Below are 19,521 nucleotides of genomic sequence, written 5' to 3' on the forward strand. Positions count from 1 at the left end.
TTGAGGAAATCTCGGAAGTGGAAGAAGGAACAAGTGATTATATTTTGGGGGTGATCCGGATCTCTGATTGGATCCAGGATTTATTTATTTATTTATTTAGTAAGGATTCTTCAGTATGGAGAGATATTTGCCATTAGGGCACTCGGAAAATAATGTTCACAATTAGTGGCAAAAAAGAAAAAAATGACAATGACTTGGTGTATGTCTGCACTCTGAATGCTTCTAGTTATAATTAGAATATTGATTAAACAAAAATGGGGTTTGTGGTGATTCAGTACATTTTTCCACAATTATTATATCCACAGTGAACTTCATTATATGTTTCTTATTTATTAGTTCATTTGTTCGTGCTCGAAATATTTTGGAGGGGTTGTTTCTTGCGCTTCTGCTGGGACTACAGTTCCCATAATGCACCTGGCCAGCGCGCTTCCGGTCCTGCGCCGTTTCTGGAGCGGATTGGAACCCGGAGTCAGGACTCGATAAATGAAGGGTGTTTTGCAGAAAAGGTAACGTGTGTCTTCATATATGTTGTAGAGTTTTCTATAAAATGATGACGCAGTTTAATAGTGAAGGTGCAGCCGGTTTTACCGACACGCTCTGGCTTTTCCCGGGCCGCCTCCACGGCTCACTGGCTGGCGTTAAAAAACATTGACTCCGGTTTGGGGGTTTGCTTCTCCGGTCCATCCGCCATGCCGACTGTTCTTTGTTACATTATCGTAAAGAGGAGCCGCTCAGATCGGAGTTAAAACCCGGCTAGAGGTTGGGAACGACTCAAATCCTGGATCCCATCTCTTACCCGGTCAACAGACGTTAATATGCGCGCTCCAGCTGTATCATGCACACCAAAAAAAGAAGCAGCTATTACTGTCATAACACACTTCAGTGTTGTCCGGAAGGCTGATGCATTCACGTACAGCTAAAGAATCTCACATTATTTTCTGTAAGGAGGCTCGGAAGTTCAGTTACATCCTAATACACTCTTACAAGTAGTTCCTGTATAAGAAAAGAACATTTAAAACCAGAATGACATTAATGAACACATCTTCTCCCTCCATGTTCCCTCGTAAAGGCCTGAAACAAACTCCTCTCTTGTTTGTGTAGGTTTTCATAATGGCTGAACAAATACCAGATGAGTTCATCTGTGAGTATGAATCCATCCTTTTCTGTGCTGCAGGACTAAGACAAGGATTTAAAATGTGTTTTGTTCTATAGGTTGATCATTTTATTCGCATATAAGTTATCAGTATATTTGAGACTTTTAAAAAAATTGTCAAGATTATTTAAGATAATTTGATGTCACATCAACTGCAGCTTTTGTGTGTGTGTGTTTTATTTATATACTAAACACAGAAAGTAAGGAAATGTGCTTGGTTGATTGTTTCTTCTCTTTAATATTACCACATGTGTTGTGTTGTACTTCTTTGGAAAGCTTGATTAGTCACCTTTACGGCAAGGCGTAGCTTGTAGGGATTTGCTTTTTGTGGAATGAGCAACACGGTTAAACGTGTAGCTAGCACCCCAAACAAATGGGCCAAGATGTGCAGCCAGGTGTGTGCCAATCAAAGATGTATGACTGGCACCTGATTGGTACCTCATTGATAGACAGACTTATGAGAATGAGATTCTGGGGTCCAGACCTCAACCCTCTTGTAGTATCAGCTGGGGCGTGCTCTATGTGCCAGAGTGACCAACACAACAATCCCAGACCACCTTCAACATTTCCTGGTTGAGAAATGGGATGTCATCACACAGCAAAATAAGACCAGCCTGGTCACCAGCATGAGGAGGAGGTGCTCGGCTGTTGTGACTCTTTACGGATCTTCCACATGATGAAGTCCCTGACCGTGTAAAATTAATAAAGTGTCAAAATAGCCAATATGTGTTTTTCCTTTATTACTGTGAGAGTATGAAATCATCCACCAAGCAACTCAAAACAAGAGTGAATACTAATTCTTACTCGTTACACTTGGTTGTAAAGGTGATACAATAGTAAAACAGCTGGTATTATTAATCAGGAGAAATATTCAACACAACACTGATTGCCTTACCTTTTGAGTTAAGTTTACTTTATGTGATGGAGAGAAATCAAACAGGTGAGATGCGTTTCACAGGGTGCGAGGACTGTGGTCAGTACCATGACTCGGAGTGTCCTGAACTGGGGCCTCTGGTTACCGTCCAGGACTCCTTTGTCCTCAGCCGAGCTCGGTAAGTGTCAGCTGTGTGTCATCCGTCCACTAGTGTACGGTAAATCCAACCTGTATAAAACAATACAGATGCAGATTCAGGTTTCCCCTCTGTGTCAAATAGAAATAATACAAATCCATGACTTGCCGAGAGATTACACAAGTTTGTATGTGCTTGTACATGCATGATTTCGCGTTTTTCTAAATTTATTTTTATTTTAACCTGCACACCACTATTTGTTGCTTCATCCTGGATCAGGTCGTCTCTCCCAAACAGCTTGGAGATCAGAGAGGCGGCCAGTGGGGAGGAGGGGGTGTTCGTCCTGCGTCGGCTTGTCAAGAGAACCCGATTTGGACCCTTTGAGGCTAAGAGGGTCCCCGTGCTGGAGAGGGAAGGAGCGTTCCCTCTGAAGGTGCAGCTTGATGGATCCTGATACCAGACAGAACACCGTGCCTGCTGTGCTTTGTTTTAATAACGAGCAATGTCATCAGTAACCTCTGTCTTCATCTTCTGATGGCCAGATCTTCCAGAAGGATGGCATTATGGTGTGTTTTGACTGCAGCAGTGAGGAGGACTGCAACTGGATGATGATGGTCCGGCCGGCCACGGACCACAAACACCAGAATCTGACGGCTTATCAGCAGGATGATGATGTTTACTTCAACACTTCGCAGGTACCTTCAGGCCTGCTGCAGCTTCTCATCCAGCTCACTTATTTTTAGCATAACAACCTTCTGCCTTTGCCGTGTGTTTCCAAGGATGTGCTGCCGGGAACAGAGCTGAGAGTCTGGTATGGAGCTTTCTATGCCAAGAAGATGGAAAAACCTGTACTGAGGCCTCCATTCAAACCACCACTGCATCCACCAGGTGGATTTATTGAGACATAACAGCACAGATGCAGAGGAAGAGCACCAACGGTTGTAACTTTATTTATTTATTTGTTTGTCTTTTATTCAGATGCATCATCTTTATGTGCTAAAATTGAGTCCTCAGAGATAAGTAGACCTCTCATGCCCCCAGTGGCTGAAGACGACAGTGCAGGTAGGATCATTCAAATCCTCCATTACATCCTAGCCTAGATTTATCAACTCCTTAATTAGCTAAGTTAACAGTCATCTCTGGTAGTTTCAGCTGCAATGATCATCTACCAAATTTCCAATGATCACAGGCAACATGCTGAGTCACCTCAGTGAGGTGAAGACTGTAACTGAGCTTCCCATCAACCAGCTTCTGCCCCTGGAGGAGGGCCTGGTTGCACCTGATGTTGAGGAGAGGGGCCTCACTTCAGCTCGCAAGAGAGGGCAGAGTCGTGGAAGAAGAGCCAGGGGACGCAGGCCTGGAGCTGCTGTTGCCACCAGCAAACGCAAAGGTGAGAAAACATTAAGTCCCATCGAAGATACACAGTTCATACCAACAGCTAAAAGAGGTACCTGTAGACTTTTTGGTTCTTGGATACTTCTTGTTGCATCAAGCAGCCTTCTCTGGGAGGGTGAATTATCATCCATTTCAAATCTTCACCATGCTGGTAAGATTCATAGACTCCAGCTATGTAATCTGAAGGCCTCAGAGAGTTCTGTATGTGTTGGCATGATGATAGCAAAGAAAAGATGGGAGGTTTCACTTACAAGACAGTGTGTACATGTACACAAAAACTGAAAGTGGTGTGTAGTAACTAATAATACAGTTTATGAAATGGTGTCTTTATAAATCCATCAGGTCATCTGTAGACGTGTGCAAAAGGATCAGCCTCACGTTGCACCCACGTCTCAACCATAAAGGATCATAAATACAAAATTAGTCAAATCAAAACTCAGTTTTTCTGATTGTCTTGATGAATCTTGGCAAATTTCTAAAAAGTGTCTGATGTTATTTTGATCTGTACCAGGGATCCTCCTTACTGGCCTTCAAGGACTGGTGTGCTGCAGGTTTTTGAAGTTTCCCTGCTGTAACACACCTGACTTAAATTAAAGGGTAATTGGCAAACTTCTGCAGAGCTCAACATCAAGTTCTGCTCAAGTCTGGGTCTGAAGTAGGTGAAGTAGGACACCAGCCCTCGAGGACCAGGACTGACGATCCCTGATCTATACCTTTGTTAAACCAGGGAAGTTTTAACCTTCTTAAGAACTAATTCATATTGCAGCCATGACCTGGCCAACAGGCAGCAGCATATACATTTTCATCCGTCCATTCGTCCGTCTGCCTGTCTGGGGTTGGGTCGTGGGGCAGCAGCCTAAGCTGGGAAGCCCAGACTTCCCTCTCTCCGGCCACTTCTTGCAGCCCATCCTGACATTCCCGGCCAGCCAAGAGACGTAGTCCGTCCAGCATGTCCTGGGTCTTTCCCGGGGTCTCCGTCGGTCGGACGTGCCTGGAACACAAGCCGAGCAACTCCATCTAGAACCTCTTGATGAGGAGCAGCGACTCTACTCTTTAGACAATTAAAAACCATTCAAGTCTTGACTGTAATCACACAATAAATCCATTACATTCAACAAGGACAAGACCAAATTAGAAGCAGGTACACTTACCAGAAGCTATTGTTCGTTATAAATCATTGAAGGTAAATGGTGGGATGTAGGTGCAAACTGGAATGAAGAATGACTGAAAAGAGGTGCAGACTTAAGAGGTGGTAAAATTACTAAAGCATAACATCCAGATGTTGGTAAAAATTTGATTAGCAGGCAAAGAAAAACAGAGGGTTTCTTACCAACGATAGTTTTGTAAATGAATTGATACCAGTGCAACACCCTGTGGGAATGAAGTGATGAAGTAACAAGGCAGAGGGCCGTATTTGCAGCTCTTTGATTAGATTCCTGATGTGTCCAGATGTGAAGACCCTGGCAGAGACCTCGGAGCCGGTGGCCTCAGCAGCAGTAGTAACAGAAAGCAGCAGTTTGATGAGCATCCCGGACAGCTCGGCCATCCTGAAGAGGCACAAACCCAGAGAGCACAAGAGAGTTTACCGCTGCTCGCTCTGCAACAAGGTCTTCCAGAACAGCAGCAACCTCAACAGACACATCCGATCACACGGTGTGTGAAGTTTCCGCTTTCCAGTCTCCATCTGAGGTCAAATAGAGCTTTTAAAAGTTAAACTGACTGGGTGGATGTATAAATGTGATATTTGTGTGTCCTTCCAGGGGCTAAGCTGTTCAAATGTGATGAATGTGATAAGTTATTCAGTCGTAAGGAGAGTCTAAAGCAACACATCTCTTACAAACACAGCAAGAACGTGGTAAGTGACTCTCCACGCTGCTGCTTCAGAGCTTTTAGTTTCTGCTTGTTAATGTTTTTGTGATTTTTATGTTCTCCCAACAGCCTGACCAGGAGTACAAATATAAATGCAACACATGTGAGAAATCCTTTCGCCTGGAGAATGCCCTTAAGTTCCACAACTGCCGGACAGGTGCGCTGGGCTTTTTTATGTTTTATATTTATCTTTTTCCCCACGTTCACGCCGCCTCCGATCCTGTTTGACCTTATTCCTTCCGTCTCCAGACGATAAGACGTTCCAGTGTGATATCTGCTCGCGATTCTTCTCCACCAACAGCAACCTGTCCAAGCATAAGAAGAAGCACGGTGAGAAGCTGTACTCCTGTGAAATCTGCAATAAAATGTTCTACCGCAAAGACGTGATGCAGGAGCACCACAGGAGGCACAGTGTGGGTGAGTGAGTCCAGTGTGGGCAGAAGACGTTATTTAGATGTTTGTTTATGTCTGATTGAGTTTAGCTGCAGGTCCTGCTGCCACCCAGTCTCAGGTCATTGGGTTTTAGCTTAAGTCTTTCTTCTTCGTGGATCCCTCTGTGTTTGGCTGCATGGACAGTTGCAAAGCATCGTGTTATTACATGAGGCTTCCTCCACCGCGCTTCACCATGAAGAAGCCTGATGAGGACTTTCATTTCACCACAGGGGTATTCCATGAAGCAGGATTATGGGAAAGTTTTGCTTATTTCAATAAGTCTGGCTCATCGAAGTGGGAGTTCAGTCCCATCATCGTGTTTTAAATGAGTCCCAGCTGAGGTACCGTGGTACGAAGTGCTGGTCTGGACCAGGCTACCTCTCAGGCTTAAAGTCCCGTCTCAAAGCATGTCCAAACGTCCTCCCGGCCACCTGGGGGGATCACTTCTGTTGACAGCCAAGGAGAAGGTCTTCTGGGCCCAAATCAATGTTCTAACCACTGGGCTGTCATTTCCTGGTAAATGCTGTGAAGTGGAATACGCTTGGTCTGCCATCTTCCTGGTTCTGTTAATAGACGCAGTTTAACTTGTTTTTGTTGGTAATATGTTTGTATTCTTCATACTCTGCAGTGTTTGATCCGCTGATGAGAAGAACGGAGCTCTCTTTCTGTCTTTAGTGTTCTTTGTCTTATCAACTCGTCGTTCGTCTTTCATTCAGGCTTGTTAGATATTCTGGGTTAAACAAGCCTGAGCTGCGTTGGTGGAACGACTTGAGGCTTAAGTAGAAGATGGAGTTAGTTTGAGTCTGAATACAACAACTCAGCAATTCAATTATTTATTACAGATTCAAAGTCAACGATAAAAAGAAGAGTGATAAACATACAACACAGACATCTTAAAATATATATCAGTCAGTCAGTCCAGACGACTGCGCCAGTACTTCCACAATTGAGACGGGTAGTTAGAATACTGAATCTTTCCGTTAGTCCCTAAATTCAGTATTCTGAAGAAGGGAGGCAGCAAATAAATTTTAACATGAAATTTCTTATTAACGTGTGTGAAACGTACTGACTGAAACGGCCACAAACATCCTGCTTACACAGCACCATCCTGGTTTCTTCAACAAAAACCGCATGGCATCAGTATAAGCTTCCTAAAGTCTCTGTAACTAGACTTTCTGTCGTTCAACCACAAGTGTGCAGTATTATGGAAGCGCAAACCTGCCACCCAAGTGGGGGAAAATGGAACTTTATCAACCTGAAGTGCATTTATTGTTAGAACATAAAACACAAAGCATGCAGATCTTGTTTGGACCTGGAAATATTGGGGCAAATATTGCAGCGAGATGATGCATGTGTGCGTCTATATGCATTGTGGATAACAAGTACCAGTGGTTACTCCTCGCTGTCGTCTGAAAACTAAAATAAAGATGATATAAATCTGCCGACACGAAGACAGAGTCCTGTCTGCTTTAAGGCTGCAACGTCAGCATTACCTGTGTTATCCCAGAACAGCAGACTCGCCATTTCTCAGCCTAGAATGAAGAATATCTTCATCACATTTAGTCGGTGAGACTTTTCTCTGATCTACTGCATCTACAGTAAAGCAATAATACGGGTGGTGTGTTTCACGTTTATATAATAAGACCTACCATGTTATAATAAGTTTCACATGTTTAGAGTAAAACTTAACTCGTTATAACGCGACATGTTCCTTTTTTTATCATTGGATGACAGCTCCATTCTTCCGTAGTGAGAGTGGTGCATGATACGACTTAAAAAACAGACATCTTCACTCCATCTGTACAAAATTCAACATCAGCCATTTGTTCTCTAATAAAGGATATTCAACTTTATTCCAGATACTCAGATACTTTAACTTCAAATCAGGGTATTTTAGACATTTGTTTTCTTTATTTCTACAAGTTATAATGCTTACTAGCACTATGTTTAATATCTTGTTCCTCCATATGCAGAAAAAGTAGAAAAGAGCTGCTGATGGGCAGCGCTGCTCGGACTGAACACCACCAGATCATCTACATAGATTTCATGATTCACCAGTTAATTACCAGCCTTTCACCCAGTTTAAGCAACCTTCACCTGACTGGAAAGATATCGAAGCATGAGGGAACTGGGGTAAAATCCCACCTCAAATGAGGCAAAAACACAATTACCCCGATTTACTTGCTTTGTCTGATTACCGTACCAGAATTCTTATCAAGACACAATTTTACAAATAACTTTCTAATATTAACACGTCAGTGAAACACAGAAGAACTCATGAGTTTTTGTGTCTGTCGTTATTTACAATCTGCACGAATGCAGAAATCAAAAACTCGCTAAAGTGTTTAAAAGGTGATATGCAACTAAATTACAAACACTTTCTGCATGTGTTCAGGACCAAAACATCTGAAGAGAGAGGAGCTGGAGGCCAATGGAGAAGAAGGGACCAAGTACAGGAAGGAGCCGTCACCCTGTCCCATCTGCGGCAAGGTAAGCTCTCGACCCGACGCTGTTAGCAGCAGGTCAAACACCTCCTCGTAAATCCAGGAAGGAACAGAAATGCAGCGTGGGTGTCCGCAAGCACATTATCCGTGACCTGCATGTCTGTGTGTGCAGGTGTTCTCCTGCAGGAGTAACATGAACAAGCATCTGTTGACTCATGGCGATAAGAAGTACACCTGCGAGATCTGCGGCCGGAAGTTCTTCCGTGTGGACGTCCTCAGAGATCACATTCACGTGCATTTCAAGGTGCAGATTTCTTGATAATCAATTGAAATTTTTGCTGCCCTTTCATTGTGTGCAGGACTTAATGGGGGAAAACTGCAGCACACAGGCGTGTAAATCTGTCATCAAAGCCACCAAAACACACTCAAGTAAAAAGGGTTTGGCACCCTCCAGAGATCCGTCATCAGTTTTAAGAGCCTCATTTAGCTCTTTTGGTTCCAGGACATTGCCCTGATGGATGAGCAGGAGAGAGAGGGGTTCATTAAGAAAATCGGCATCTCAGCAGAAGACAGCGATGAAACAGATGAAGACGAAGAGGAAGACGATCCCGAGCACCACAAATACAACTGCAAAAAATGTCAAGTAAGCGTTGTCCTGGCAACCAGGGAGAATACATTTAATCCTAGTTGATGAGATACTTTCTTCACTTATCTGGAAGAAAAGTACTGAAAGACATGCATTCAAGGCAGAAATGAAACCTTTTTGATGTGTTGAGTGTAATAAATTTACTCTGGAGCAGCACATAACACAAGTTTCCTCCTTTTCCAAGTTGTCATTTGCAAAGGGCAAAGAGTACCTGAGGCACATCATGGAGCAACACAAGGAGAAAGGCTACGGCTGTGGGATCTGTAACCGGCGCTTCGCGCTGAAGGCCACTTACAACGCTCACCTGGTCATCCACAGGGAGCAGCTGCCCGACCCTGCAGTGCAGAAGTAAGACTGCATGTAGCGTGGCTGCCATTTATCTCTCCATCATGAGATTTGTGCAGGACAGAAGATCTTTGACATCCTGGGAAGCACCAGTTCGAACATGTAGCATAATCACAGGGAGCTACAAGACTCTACCAAGCACTGAAATCCAAACAAAACACAATTCAAACCCCAAGCAGTTATACAGACATGTAAAACATGACAACATCACTGTCCACTTCAAAGCTTCTTATAGTTTCACCATTTAGAGCAAAACCACAGAAACAAGGTTTCATATAGAAGCAGATTCTGGAAAGTAAAATATGTCCGTTTCAACACTGTGGGACAAAAACTTAGCAGTTAGCAGCCAAAGAGCAGCAAACAAACAAAAAACAATCACTAAATCATAAAGCATGTCTTATTTTTGTTCTTTACAGTGTGTTTATTAATCATGAAGGTCTTAGTTTCCATGAAGATGAAGGGGTTTTATAGAGAAGTATTCACACTTCCGGGGATATACCATCTTGGGGTTAACTTCTTTCTGTGTCCTTATTGTGATTCTGGTGAATTTGGGGGCTATCCCTGGGTTCTCCCGACTCTGACCAACTATAGAGGTGCCCATGAAAAAAAAACATGCCTAGCAAAGGCAAGAAAACAGACCATGCAGACAGAAAAAAGTATGAGTCCAAATGGAGATCACTGCTCAGATTCACTTTAGTTTCTACTTTTGCACAGTTTCCTTACTAATTCAGATTTTCAGATATAGAAATAGGTTTTAACCAAGTGGTTTTCTTTTAAGAAGGATAACTATTTACATTTTCTTTCATTGAAGACCAAGATCATACATACAGCCCCTGCAGTTGTGAATATACACTTCGTTTATGTTGGATATTGCATTTTGGATGCAGAAAAGAAGAAGTGGTTATGTGCTACTTCTGAGTCATTTCTTCATTGCTAAATGTAAATGGTCCTACCTGAACAGAAACAAACTTGGCCTGCTCTCCTGTTCTTTCCTGAAGGTACATCCATCCATGTGAAATTTGCGGCCGAATATTTAATAGTATCGGTAACCTGGAAAGGCACAAGATCATCCACACTGGTGAGCACACAGAAGCACCAGATTCGGTGTGAACTTGCTTTAAAACACGCAACTTCAACTGAATGAAGGAAAACCCTAAAACATCGTCCACTTCTCCACCTTTTAGATGTCTAATGAATAGTGTTGCCTGTTCTATAATCATCCAGGGGTGAAGAGCCACGGCTGCAATAAGTGCGGCAAATCATTTGCAAGGAAGGACATGCTGAAGGAGCATCTCAGGGTTCATGATGACAACCGGGACTACTTGTGTGCAGAGTGCGGAAAAGGTCAGGTTGCCTTTGCAGCATCCATACGTTTTCCTCGCTGTTGAACCAGCTCAGTTGTTACGATTGATGCTTTCCTCTGCAGGCATGAAGACCAAACATGCTCTGAGACACCACATGAAGCTTCACAAGGGCATCAAAGAGTACGAGTGTAAAGAGTGCAATCGCAAGTTTGCCCAAAAAGTCAACATGTTGAAACACTACAAGCGACACACAGGTGAGAAAGAGGCGAGGACATGGACTTCAGGTGTTCTGCTAGTCAATCATACTGATCTTTTATTTGCTTTCTGGTCACACACTTTTATCTAATCAGGGATACAGATTGATTTATGCAACTGTTTGTACAACTCTGTTTATTATTTGTCATCATGCCTGCAGGTATTAAGGACTTCATGTGTGAACTGTGTGGGAAAACGTTCAGTGAGAGGACGACTTTAGAAACGCACAAACTCATACACACAGGTAAAAAAAGTCATATTAACTCATCACCAAACCTGGTGACTACGCAGTACTCCATATATTATCATAAGTACAATCGCAGGCATTCTAGTCACTTTCCACTGCACATAAAACTTTTCCCAGGGATTTATAAAGCAGCTGTGCAGCTTTTTTCATTGACTAACAATAAATAAAAAAGCACTTATAATTATGTATTAATTGTAAGATATATTTAATGGAAAACAAGCCTTGGAATCTTGCAGCTCTTTTACTGTATATGTCAGGTTTAATTATAAAAAAAAAACTGTTCTGTCAAGTAACAGAAGATTTGTTTTTAAAAGCGATGATGAAACAAATAAATCTGACTTTGTTTGAGTTTGGGAAAACCATGGCCAGGAAGTAAATGACTTTAACATCTATAACTTACTTTTATAGGTTCTCATTATTTGCTACAATTAGCATGTAAATTTGATGCTAACTGCACATTTTAAGGTGTCCTGAAAACAGCCCGTTACCACGTTATAACCGGTTACAGCAGGTGGTTCTCAAGAAAAGTCAGATGTCTCAAGATAATGAGAAATAATTATCGCGTGAAATCTGGCCTCACGATCTCGGGATAAGGAGAATAATTAACTCTGCATCTGTAGCGCTTTGTCCATTACGGGTCGCGTGGTAGCTGGAGTCCATCCCAGCATTTAGCAGGTGAGAGGCAGGTACACCTGGACAGGTCTCCGGTCCACCGCAGGGCCAACACAGAAAGAGACAAACAACCGTTCACACTCACTCCTAGGGAGAGTTTAGAGTGACTAATTGACCTAACATGCATGTCTTTGGACATATATATGGACACTTTACAGACAAATCAATTTGAGCCAGTTTATTTTGATCCAGTCCTCATTCATAAAAACCAATTCATAAAAACTAGAAGCACTCAGAGAGCGTAGACCTTCTCCAGGACATTGTAAGTTTCTTTTTCTTTTCCTGCCAATGTTTGTGGGCATTATTTTTTAGTTAGAAGCTCTAATGGCAAAATGATTTCTATCTTCTCATAGTGAAGAATACTTTAAAAAATTCCTGGATCCAGGCAGTGATCCAGATCACCTCCACAATCTAATCACTTGTTCTTTATTCCTTTTCTGAGTTTTTTTGAAAATTTAATCAAAATCCGTCCAGAACTGTTGCTATGTGTTGCTGACAGACACAACAACACAGCTGAAAACATGGATAATAATCACCAAGCTAATGAAACCAACGGATTGCACTGAATCTCGACTTCGATTCAGCACCCTATCCTGAGCATGCATGGGGCGGCGGGCGACAGTAGAAAGGAAAAAACTCCATTTTAACATGAAGGAAGGGAAAACCTCCGTCAGAACCCAGCTCAGGGAGGGCGGACATCTCCACCGTTTGGAGAGGAGAGGACAGGAAAAAGACCAACAGACATATTTCTGTGTGTCAGCTGGACTTTAACGGACCTTTGAGCTATGTTTTTTGTTTTTCATCTCTTTGTAAAAAGCAGTTATTCAGCTAAATGTTTAACACAGTTTTCTTCTATGCTGCAGTGGGGAAGACGTGGACATGTACGACATGCGACAAGAAGTACCTGACAGAGTACATGCTTCAAAAGCACGTGCACCTGACCCACGAAAAGGTGGAAGCACAGTCGTGTCACCTCTGTGGGACCAAAGTATCCACCCGCGCCTCCATGAACCGACACCTACGACGCAAACACCCTGAGGTGAGTGTAGACAGGCCTGCAGGGAACGACTCATAGGACACCACTCAGGTCTGACCTGTTATTTAGTCCCACATCAAAGACCTGCTGATCTGATATCACTCTCCTTTATGCTGGTAGGTGGTGTCTGTGAGGATTGATGAGTTTGATGATCTTCAGGAAAATTCCACTATCAATAATTCGTCTATCAGTATTGTACAGGTAAGACTAAACTTCTGCATTTCAAGCTGACACGCTAGCCGTTATGGTTCAGGACTGATGCTGCAGCTACTTTTAAGATGGTTTTATTAGAAATCAGCTAACAATTGCTTTGATTTTCTACATTCTGCATATGGAGGAACAGTGCAGAGAGATGGTTTATCTGCACAGATCAAAGTTTTGGTCTTATGTTTCCTATAAGCTGATGTTATAATATCAACAAAATACCGTTTATAAATGCTGCCTCAGAGAGCAGTTGTTGAGCACTGTCTGGAACACCACCCGCATACCGGGTTTCTCTTGGCGTAAGCAAATTAGAGTCTCATTTGCATCTGGATTTTATAAACATGCGGGTCAGACTTCAGTGTCTTTATGCCTTGGTGAAATGTTGTGCATCTACAGCCGACCTTGACCCTGGAAAAAGACGGCATGTCTCAGGAGCGACCCGTACGGCCTACCCGGCTACTTAAGAAGAAGCAGAGGGTTCCAGCTGAGCCGGAGCTCTCGGAGTCTGAAGACTACGCCGATTTCTCTGAGCCAAGGCACGAACCCTTGCCGGAGTACAACACTGTTGTTGTTGGTGATGAGATGGAGACGAGCTCTGCTGTGCAGAGCATCCAGCAGGTAGATATACAGCTTTCACAAGAGATCCTGCACTGTTATTTGTTAAAATGTCCAATCTCTTATTTTTATGCAAATATGTAGTGACTTTGCCTGTTTTAAGTGTTTTAAGTAAACTTTGGCTGAAAGTTTTCTTTCTGAGGAACCAAATACCCCCAGCAGCTGGTACATGGCTTGTAAAGATGGCAGTAGACACTCACTAACCACCTCAGTAGGTACACCTAGTGCCGGGTAGGACGCCCTTTTGCTTTCAGAGATTTTTGTCCATACTGACATGACAGCATCACACAGTTGCTGCGCATCCATGATGAGAATCTCCTGTTCCACCACATCCCAGAAGTGCTCTACTGGACCGGGATCTGGTGACTGTGGTTTAGAGCAGAAGATGGCACCACCGGCCTGAACTGTGGTTACAAGGCAGGATGTTTCCATGATTTCATGTTATTTCCACCAAATTCTGTCCCCAGCATCTGAATGTGACAGCTGAAATCAAGACGCATCAGACTAGCAAATGTTTTTTAAATCTTCTGTTGTCCAGTTTTAGTGTTCCTGTGCAAATTGTAGCCTCAGTTTCCAGTTCTTAGCTGACAGGAGTGGCATCAGGTGGGTCTTCTGCTGCTGTAGCCCAGCTGCTTCAAGGTTGGACGTGTTGTGTGTTCAGAGATGGTACTCGGTTAGAACTTCAGCAAGTCGTGTTGACCATGTCTGCGTGCCTAAATGTATTAAGTTGCTGCCATGTGATTGGCTGATTAGTTATTTATGTTAACAAGCAATGGAACAGGTGGACCTGATAAAGCAGCCAGTGGGAGTATGTTTCTGAGATTGTTAGATGACAATAAACTGAGTCAAATGTCCCTCTATAATTGACCTGCCTTCTGCTGTTTCAGGTGGTGGTTCTGACAGACCCGAGCAATCCGCCAGCCCCCTCCCCCAACAGCTCAGTGGGGCTGACCAACATCACCGTGACACCAATCACCAGCCACGCCCCCGCCCAGTTCACCAGCCTGCAGCCTGTAGCTGTTGGCCACCTGACAGCCAGCGACCGGCCCCTCACTCTGGACAACTCCATCCTCACCGTCACCTTCGACGCTGTCAGCGGCTCCGCCATGCTCCACAACCGACCCCCCGAACTCGTCCCTGAAACAGTGGGTCCTACCAGCGGCACAGCACCCCAGTCTGTCGCCCATTTCATCAACCTCACCACTCTAGTCAACCCTATGAGCCACCAGCTGGAGGCCCCAACTCTGGCCTGGAGACCCATACCAGCTGCTGAGGGCAACCAGGTCACCCCAGTGGTGGAAGGCGCTCAGGGGGAGAGTCAGGAGGCTCAGAGCCAGGGGCCAGAGCCTGGGCGGAGCAGCCAGAGTCAGCCCCCCACACCACAGCAGCAGAGCAGCTCGGCACAGCAGATGTTCAGCTACTGATCTGACACTGCGGGGTGCGGGTCACCTCACACTCAGACGTTGTTACATAGTAGAGTAGATTTTTATCAGACTGTACAAAGCTTCGATCACCACCACCCAGATGCCTCTCCTGTCCAATGGAAGCCAATTAATTAAATGAGTTTTTCTTTCCTTCCTTTTATACTGGAAAAAATGGCTGCTAAAAATTCATTTAAAAATGATGCGTTGATCCAAAATCACGGACGTACCACCAACAGTCAAAACCAAAGCAACACATGAAGTATTCCTATGCCTTACCAGCCTTTAAAAGCATGCATGTTTTTTTAGTAAGATCTGTAATGAAAGACGGAAATGAGCAGAAGAGGAAGATAAACTTTGTGAAGATAAGCACCTCCACTAGGTTCACGGATGACATGTGACTTTAAATCATGTAAGCTGTAATTATTGTTTATCTGAAAAAAGAAGCAGCTTTTTATTTTTTTACTGTTTGTTTCAAACAAAATGCATCTGGGTTTTCTGTTGTTGTCTGTGTATGTGTTGAGGCTTTTGGAAAATGAATTGATTTTTTTTTTTTAATAAATATTAGCAGTTGTCAGAATCTAAAATTCACCACATCTGCTAGTTTTTCAAGCATAAGATGAGAAGCGATGCAGTTTCCTGTATGTAGCTGTAGATTCTCAGTCCTCCAGGTCAGTAAACCTGTTTCTTTTAAAGAAGTTTCCCCTCTTCAGGAGTTCTATCCAGCTGGTGGCCCATTAAAAGCTCATTCACATGTTAATGGTTTTTAAGGTCACGTGGTGTCACCAACTCACCTGACCGATCTGCTTTCTCTAACAAGTCATTGTCACCTGTTAATTGTTTACCTGCACGGGCAAAACTGTCTTTGTTACGAGGCCCAATGTGTGAATGGTTGTGAAACTTCCGGGGAGGAGAGTCAAGGCCGCGTTGTAGGTACTGGGAGGGTGATATTTTTTGCCATTTCTCTCAAACTATCTACCCATCTTTAATTCCTGAAATGCAGATGAACCTTGACCTGAAGAGCTGGCTCTCCTGTGTTTGCCACGCATTTATAAAGTGGTTGTTTGGACTCTCCTAATAAAGGTCCTCATTGCTCTCTACTGCATACAAGCCATCCAGCTTGTGTTTGGGTGTTTGGTCCTTTGGGTAAACTAGCTGGGGGGTGTTAGGTTGCTCTATCATGATGCCACGTAACGGGAGGGGAAAAAAGCAGTTCGAAGGGTGATTTATCAGGTACGCTGCAGGGCGATGATGGTTTTGGTAATGTGCTTGATAAATGTCAGTGTGCCATCAAAACAAGTCAGAAGTGCAGTTTTGAGGCTTGAAAGTTATGTAGTGTTACTTTAAGAGAATATGTCTAGCTTTTAAAATATGCAGAAAGGCTGAACTTTTATTTTACAAAAACAACTCGAAAACTGTCCAAACAAATCACAAGACTTTCTGAAAAATGTCTAAAGTGAAGATGGCTGGTCATAATGTAAAGTATGTGTTTGGTACGTGCTGTTGGTTTTCACCAATCATTAAGCACAGTGGTGGAGCGCTGATGATTTGGGCTAGCTTTGCAGCCCTATAAAACTGGACACTAGGAATGTGCATGGCTCAGGGCTGGGATATACTTGCTGCAGACAATGCAAACACGGTGCAGCCAAAACACTTAATACTGGAGGTTTCCAACAGGAGCAGTACACAGCACTTGGACTTTGAAATAGTGAAAAAGTCAATTACTGGTCACATTGTTTTTCCGGGTCATCAACCCTGAAAACACTTCCAACTTGTTGCCAGCTGTTAAGGCACGACGTTTATCACTGTGCAGTGGGGAGTAAAAATCATACCAATGCAGGTAGTTGCAGACAAGGTCCAGGAGACGGTCTTCCGAACTATCCACCATTGTGTTTTCCTCTGATCTGTCATGTTCATGCTCTTGTTCGCACGAGCGCCTCTATCTTTCAAGTCAATATTGCAACTCATGCACATAACGCATTACCTTGCAACAACGCAAGCGGCCTGTGTGCCAAACGAACGCAGCCATGACACGTTTGTGGATGCGTCGCTAAGAGCAAGTACATCTTAGCCCTAATCAATTAGTCAAAATGGCGCACAAAGTTGAGCTAGAGCGGGGGAGGAGGGACACAGCACAGGTCTGACAGCGGGCAGGTGGGGGCGTCGCATCAGAGAAAGCTAGCCGTGCAAAACTGTTTCGTGTTAAATGAACTCCACACAGCCCTAATAGTGACAGCAGTCCATCGTCTGCTTCACCACTGCTGGGTAAAGTGAAGGGAGTTAACCCGAAAGCTAGCTGCAGCTTTAGCCAAGGAGTAATCACCTCACCTCCACATCCTGACCTTGGTTTGGAGGCAGAAGCAGTAAAGTTTTCCCAGTGTGGAAGCAACCGACCACAGCAGCATGGTTAAACAGCCACAGAGCCACTGCTTCAGGGGCAAAATGACCAGACGGAAAGACGATGGAAAATGACTGGATTTGTTGTTTCTGAACGCTCCCGTGGGCCCGGTGTTAAGTTCACCTGGACTAGCAGCTACTCCACAAATGCAGCCAACTCCGATTAAATCCCTGACCCCCTTTCCAATCTACCTACTGAACACTAAAGAATGTTAAAAAGAAAACTAATGTAGAGAACACACGCAAACATTATAGAAATAACATCTCACACGTTTTACAGTTTCCCTTTGGAGGTAACGTATTTTTTCATTTTGTTGTTGATGACGGTATGATGACATCACAACTAATTATCCAGTCAAAGTTTATAAGCCTGACTAGTTGACTTCAAAAGTCATCTAAAATGTCCATTCCTACCAGACACCTTGCAGTCTCTAAGTCAGCCAGGAACACCTCTGTAATTAATTACTGACTCTAATGTGACGCCATACATCATCAGATAAAGCTTGGCTCTTTCAAAAAGACAATGATCCCAAACACAGCTGAAGAGCAGAATGACTGAAAAAGAAAAGGATCGAGATCTTCAGGGGTCCAGTCAGAGTCCAGACCTCCTCCTGGCTGAAACGCCGCGTTGGGACCTTAACAGATCTGCACATAAACAAATGTCTTTAAACCTCAATGAACTGGAACAATGTTATGAAGCAGAATGGGCTAAAATTCCTCCACAATGATGTGAGACTGAAAACTTCATAATAAATTATTACTTCAAGTTATTGCTGCTGAAGTTTTAGCTCAGTCTTGGTCAAACGTTAGCACTGTGTAATATGCCATGTTTAGTCATTTATGTAAAGTTATATTGACCTAATTTTTAAAGCCAGATAAGCACCTAATTATTTTTTTAATATCCTAATAAAACCTAAAACTGAAGAGGCTGGTCTTACTTTTTCATGTGACCGTGTATAAGGAGAGATTATGTCCATTACTCACAAATAAGCCTATTGCATTAATGCAATCTGAAACTGGCTGTCATCTAAATTTAAGGCAGCAGAAAATAAATATTTTTCCAAAAAGTTACTTTTGCTACAAAATTTTCCGCGGGCAGAGAGGGAACCTTACTGAGCATGCGCAGAGTGCCTTTACTCTGGCTTGTTTGTGTTAAATGTGTTAAGTTGGACGTGTTTAAACATGTTGGTGTTGGGAGGAAACGTGAAGATGTAATCCAGCACGAGACACTTCTACAGAATGAGAACCAGATTTGTTTCTTCGTTCCTAAATAGATTATAAGACCTTGTGTTTAACTCATCACTCATTTGTGTTTGTGTGATCAAGCATCTTTTGTTCCAGTGAGGAAAAGTAGAGAAACTGGATTTCTTGTTATTAGGTTAGTCAGACAAATGAAGTAGATTTTTTTAAAGAGTCTATTTAACATTTCAATAAAGGCTCAGCTTTAAAAAAAAAAAAAAAGTTCAAAAGATGTGATACCTACAGAGACAACACATTTACACTATACATGGCAGCTTCAAGGATCCTTCTTCACTTTGACTTTTAATTGTTCGGTGCCCTGCAGAGCTCCAGCCTCGAGGAAAAACACTGATCACTGCAGCAATGAGAAGTGTCAGTCATCTGAAATGAGCTCATTGCCTCAGCAGCCTCGCCGGTGACACATTTCTTCTCAGTTTACACACCCAGTCCTTTCAGTTAACTCATTTAGGCTGGTGACCACGATGTGAGTGTGCTGCACCATGTCTATAGGAGAGAAACATCACTAGTTGCTAAAATATAGGCACTAAAAATGTCTCAGGTTATAATTAAAACAGTATCCATCCTGCAGCTGTCTCCTTTCATGGAAACCTGCATTCAGCACTCCAACATAGCAACTTTCCTTCCATCTTCCTTTTCTTCTGTCTTCCCAAATCAGTAAGAAATCCTAACTGTGATGAGCTGCAGGAACTTTCGTTTTCAGTTGTTACTTAAGCTGCTGCCTCCAAGCCGGACTTTGGCCGTCTAATGACCCCCTTTACCTGAAGGGAGGGTTGGTTGTGTAACTACAGTAGTACAAAGGTGTGTTCATGAAATGAC

The 19,521-nt window shown here is 43.2% G+C and overlaps 1 protein-coding gene across 2 annotated transcripts; it reads left to right on the forward strand.

Annotated features, from left to right (window-relative positions):
• The first annotated feature begins 438 nt into the window (after window positions 1-438).
• Window positions 439-16,214, forward strand: prdm15 (PR domain containing 15). Of its 2 annotated transcripts, XM_042009063.1 has the most exons (24): window positions 439-506; window positions 1,102-1,141; window positions 2,112-2,205; window positions 2,443-2,596; window positions 2,706-2,858; window positions 2,943-3,051; window positions 3,142-3,225; window positions 3,353-3,553; window positions 5,008-5,211; window positions 5,319-5,413; window positions 5,497-5,584; window positions 5,677-5,844; window positions 8,255-8,349; window positions 8,476-8,607; window positions 8,806-8,946; window positions 9,134-9,297; window positions 10,293-10,372; window positions 10,519-10,638; window positions 10,721-10,852; window positions 11,014-11,097; window positions 12,636-12,811; window positions 12,929-13,009; window positions 13,409-13,630; window positions 14,515-16,214. In XM_042009063.1, exons 2-24 carry the CDS (start codon window positions 1,111-1,113, stop codon window positions 15,049-15,051), a joined length of 3,345 nt encoding a protein of 1,114 aa, XP_041864997.1. In that variant the 5' UTR covers window positions 439-506; window positions 1,102-1,110; the 3' UTR covers window positions 15,052-16,214. The 2 variants fall into 2 exon arrangements, with proteins under 2 accessions (XP_041864997.1, XP_041864996.1); XM_042009062.1 differs by lacking the exons at window positions 439-506; window positions 1,102-1,141 and having other exon boundaries at window positions 1,792-2,205.
• Window positions 16,215-19,521: the final 3,307 nt, after the last annotated feature.

Source organism: Melanotaenia boesemani, chromosome 15, assembly GCF_017639745.1.
Source record: "Melanotaenia boesemani isolate fMelBoe1 chromosome 15, fMelBoe1.pri, whole genome shotgun sequence".
NCBI classification, from domain to species: domain Eukaryota; kingdom Metazoa; phylum Chordata; class Actinopteri; order Atheriniformes; family Melanotaeniidae; genus Melanotaenia; species Melanotaenia boesemani.

Excerpts from the sequence above, each read along its gene's own strand:
- prdm15 (XM_042009062.1), top strand. The coding sequence starts at position 2,075 with ATGGAGAGAAATCAAACAGGTGAGATGCGTTTCACAGGGTGCGAGGAC. Across the intron at positions 8,350-8,475 it reads CCTGTCCCATCTGCGGCAAG|GTGTTCTCCTGCAGGAGTAA; the intron begins GTAAGCTCTCGA and ends CTGTGTGTGCAG. Across the intron at positions 11,098-12,635 it reads GCACAAACTCATACACACAG|TGGGGAAGACGTGGACATGT; the intron begins GTAAAAAAAGTC and ends TCTATGCTGCAG.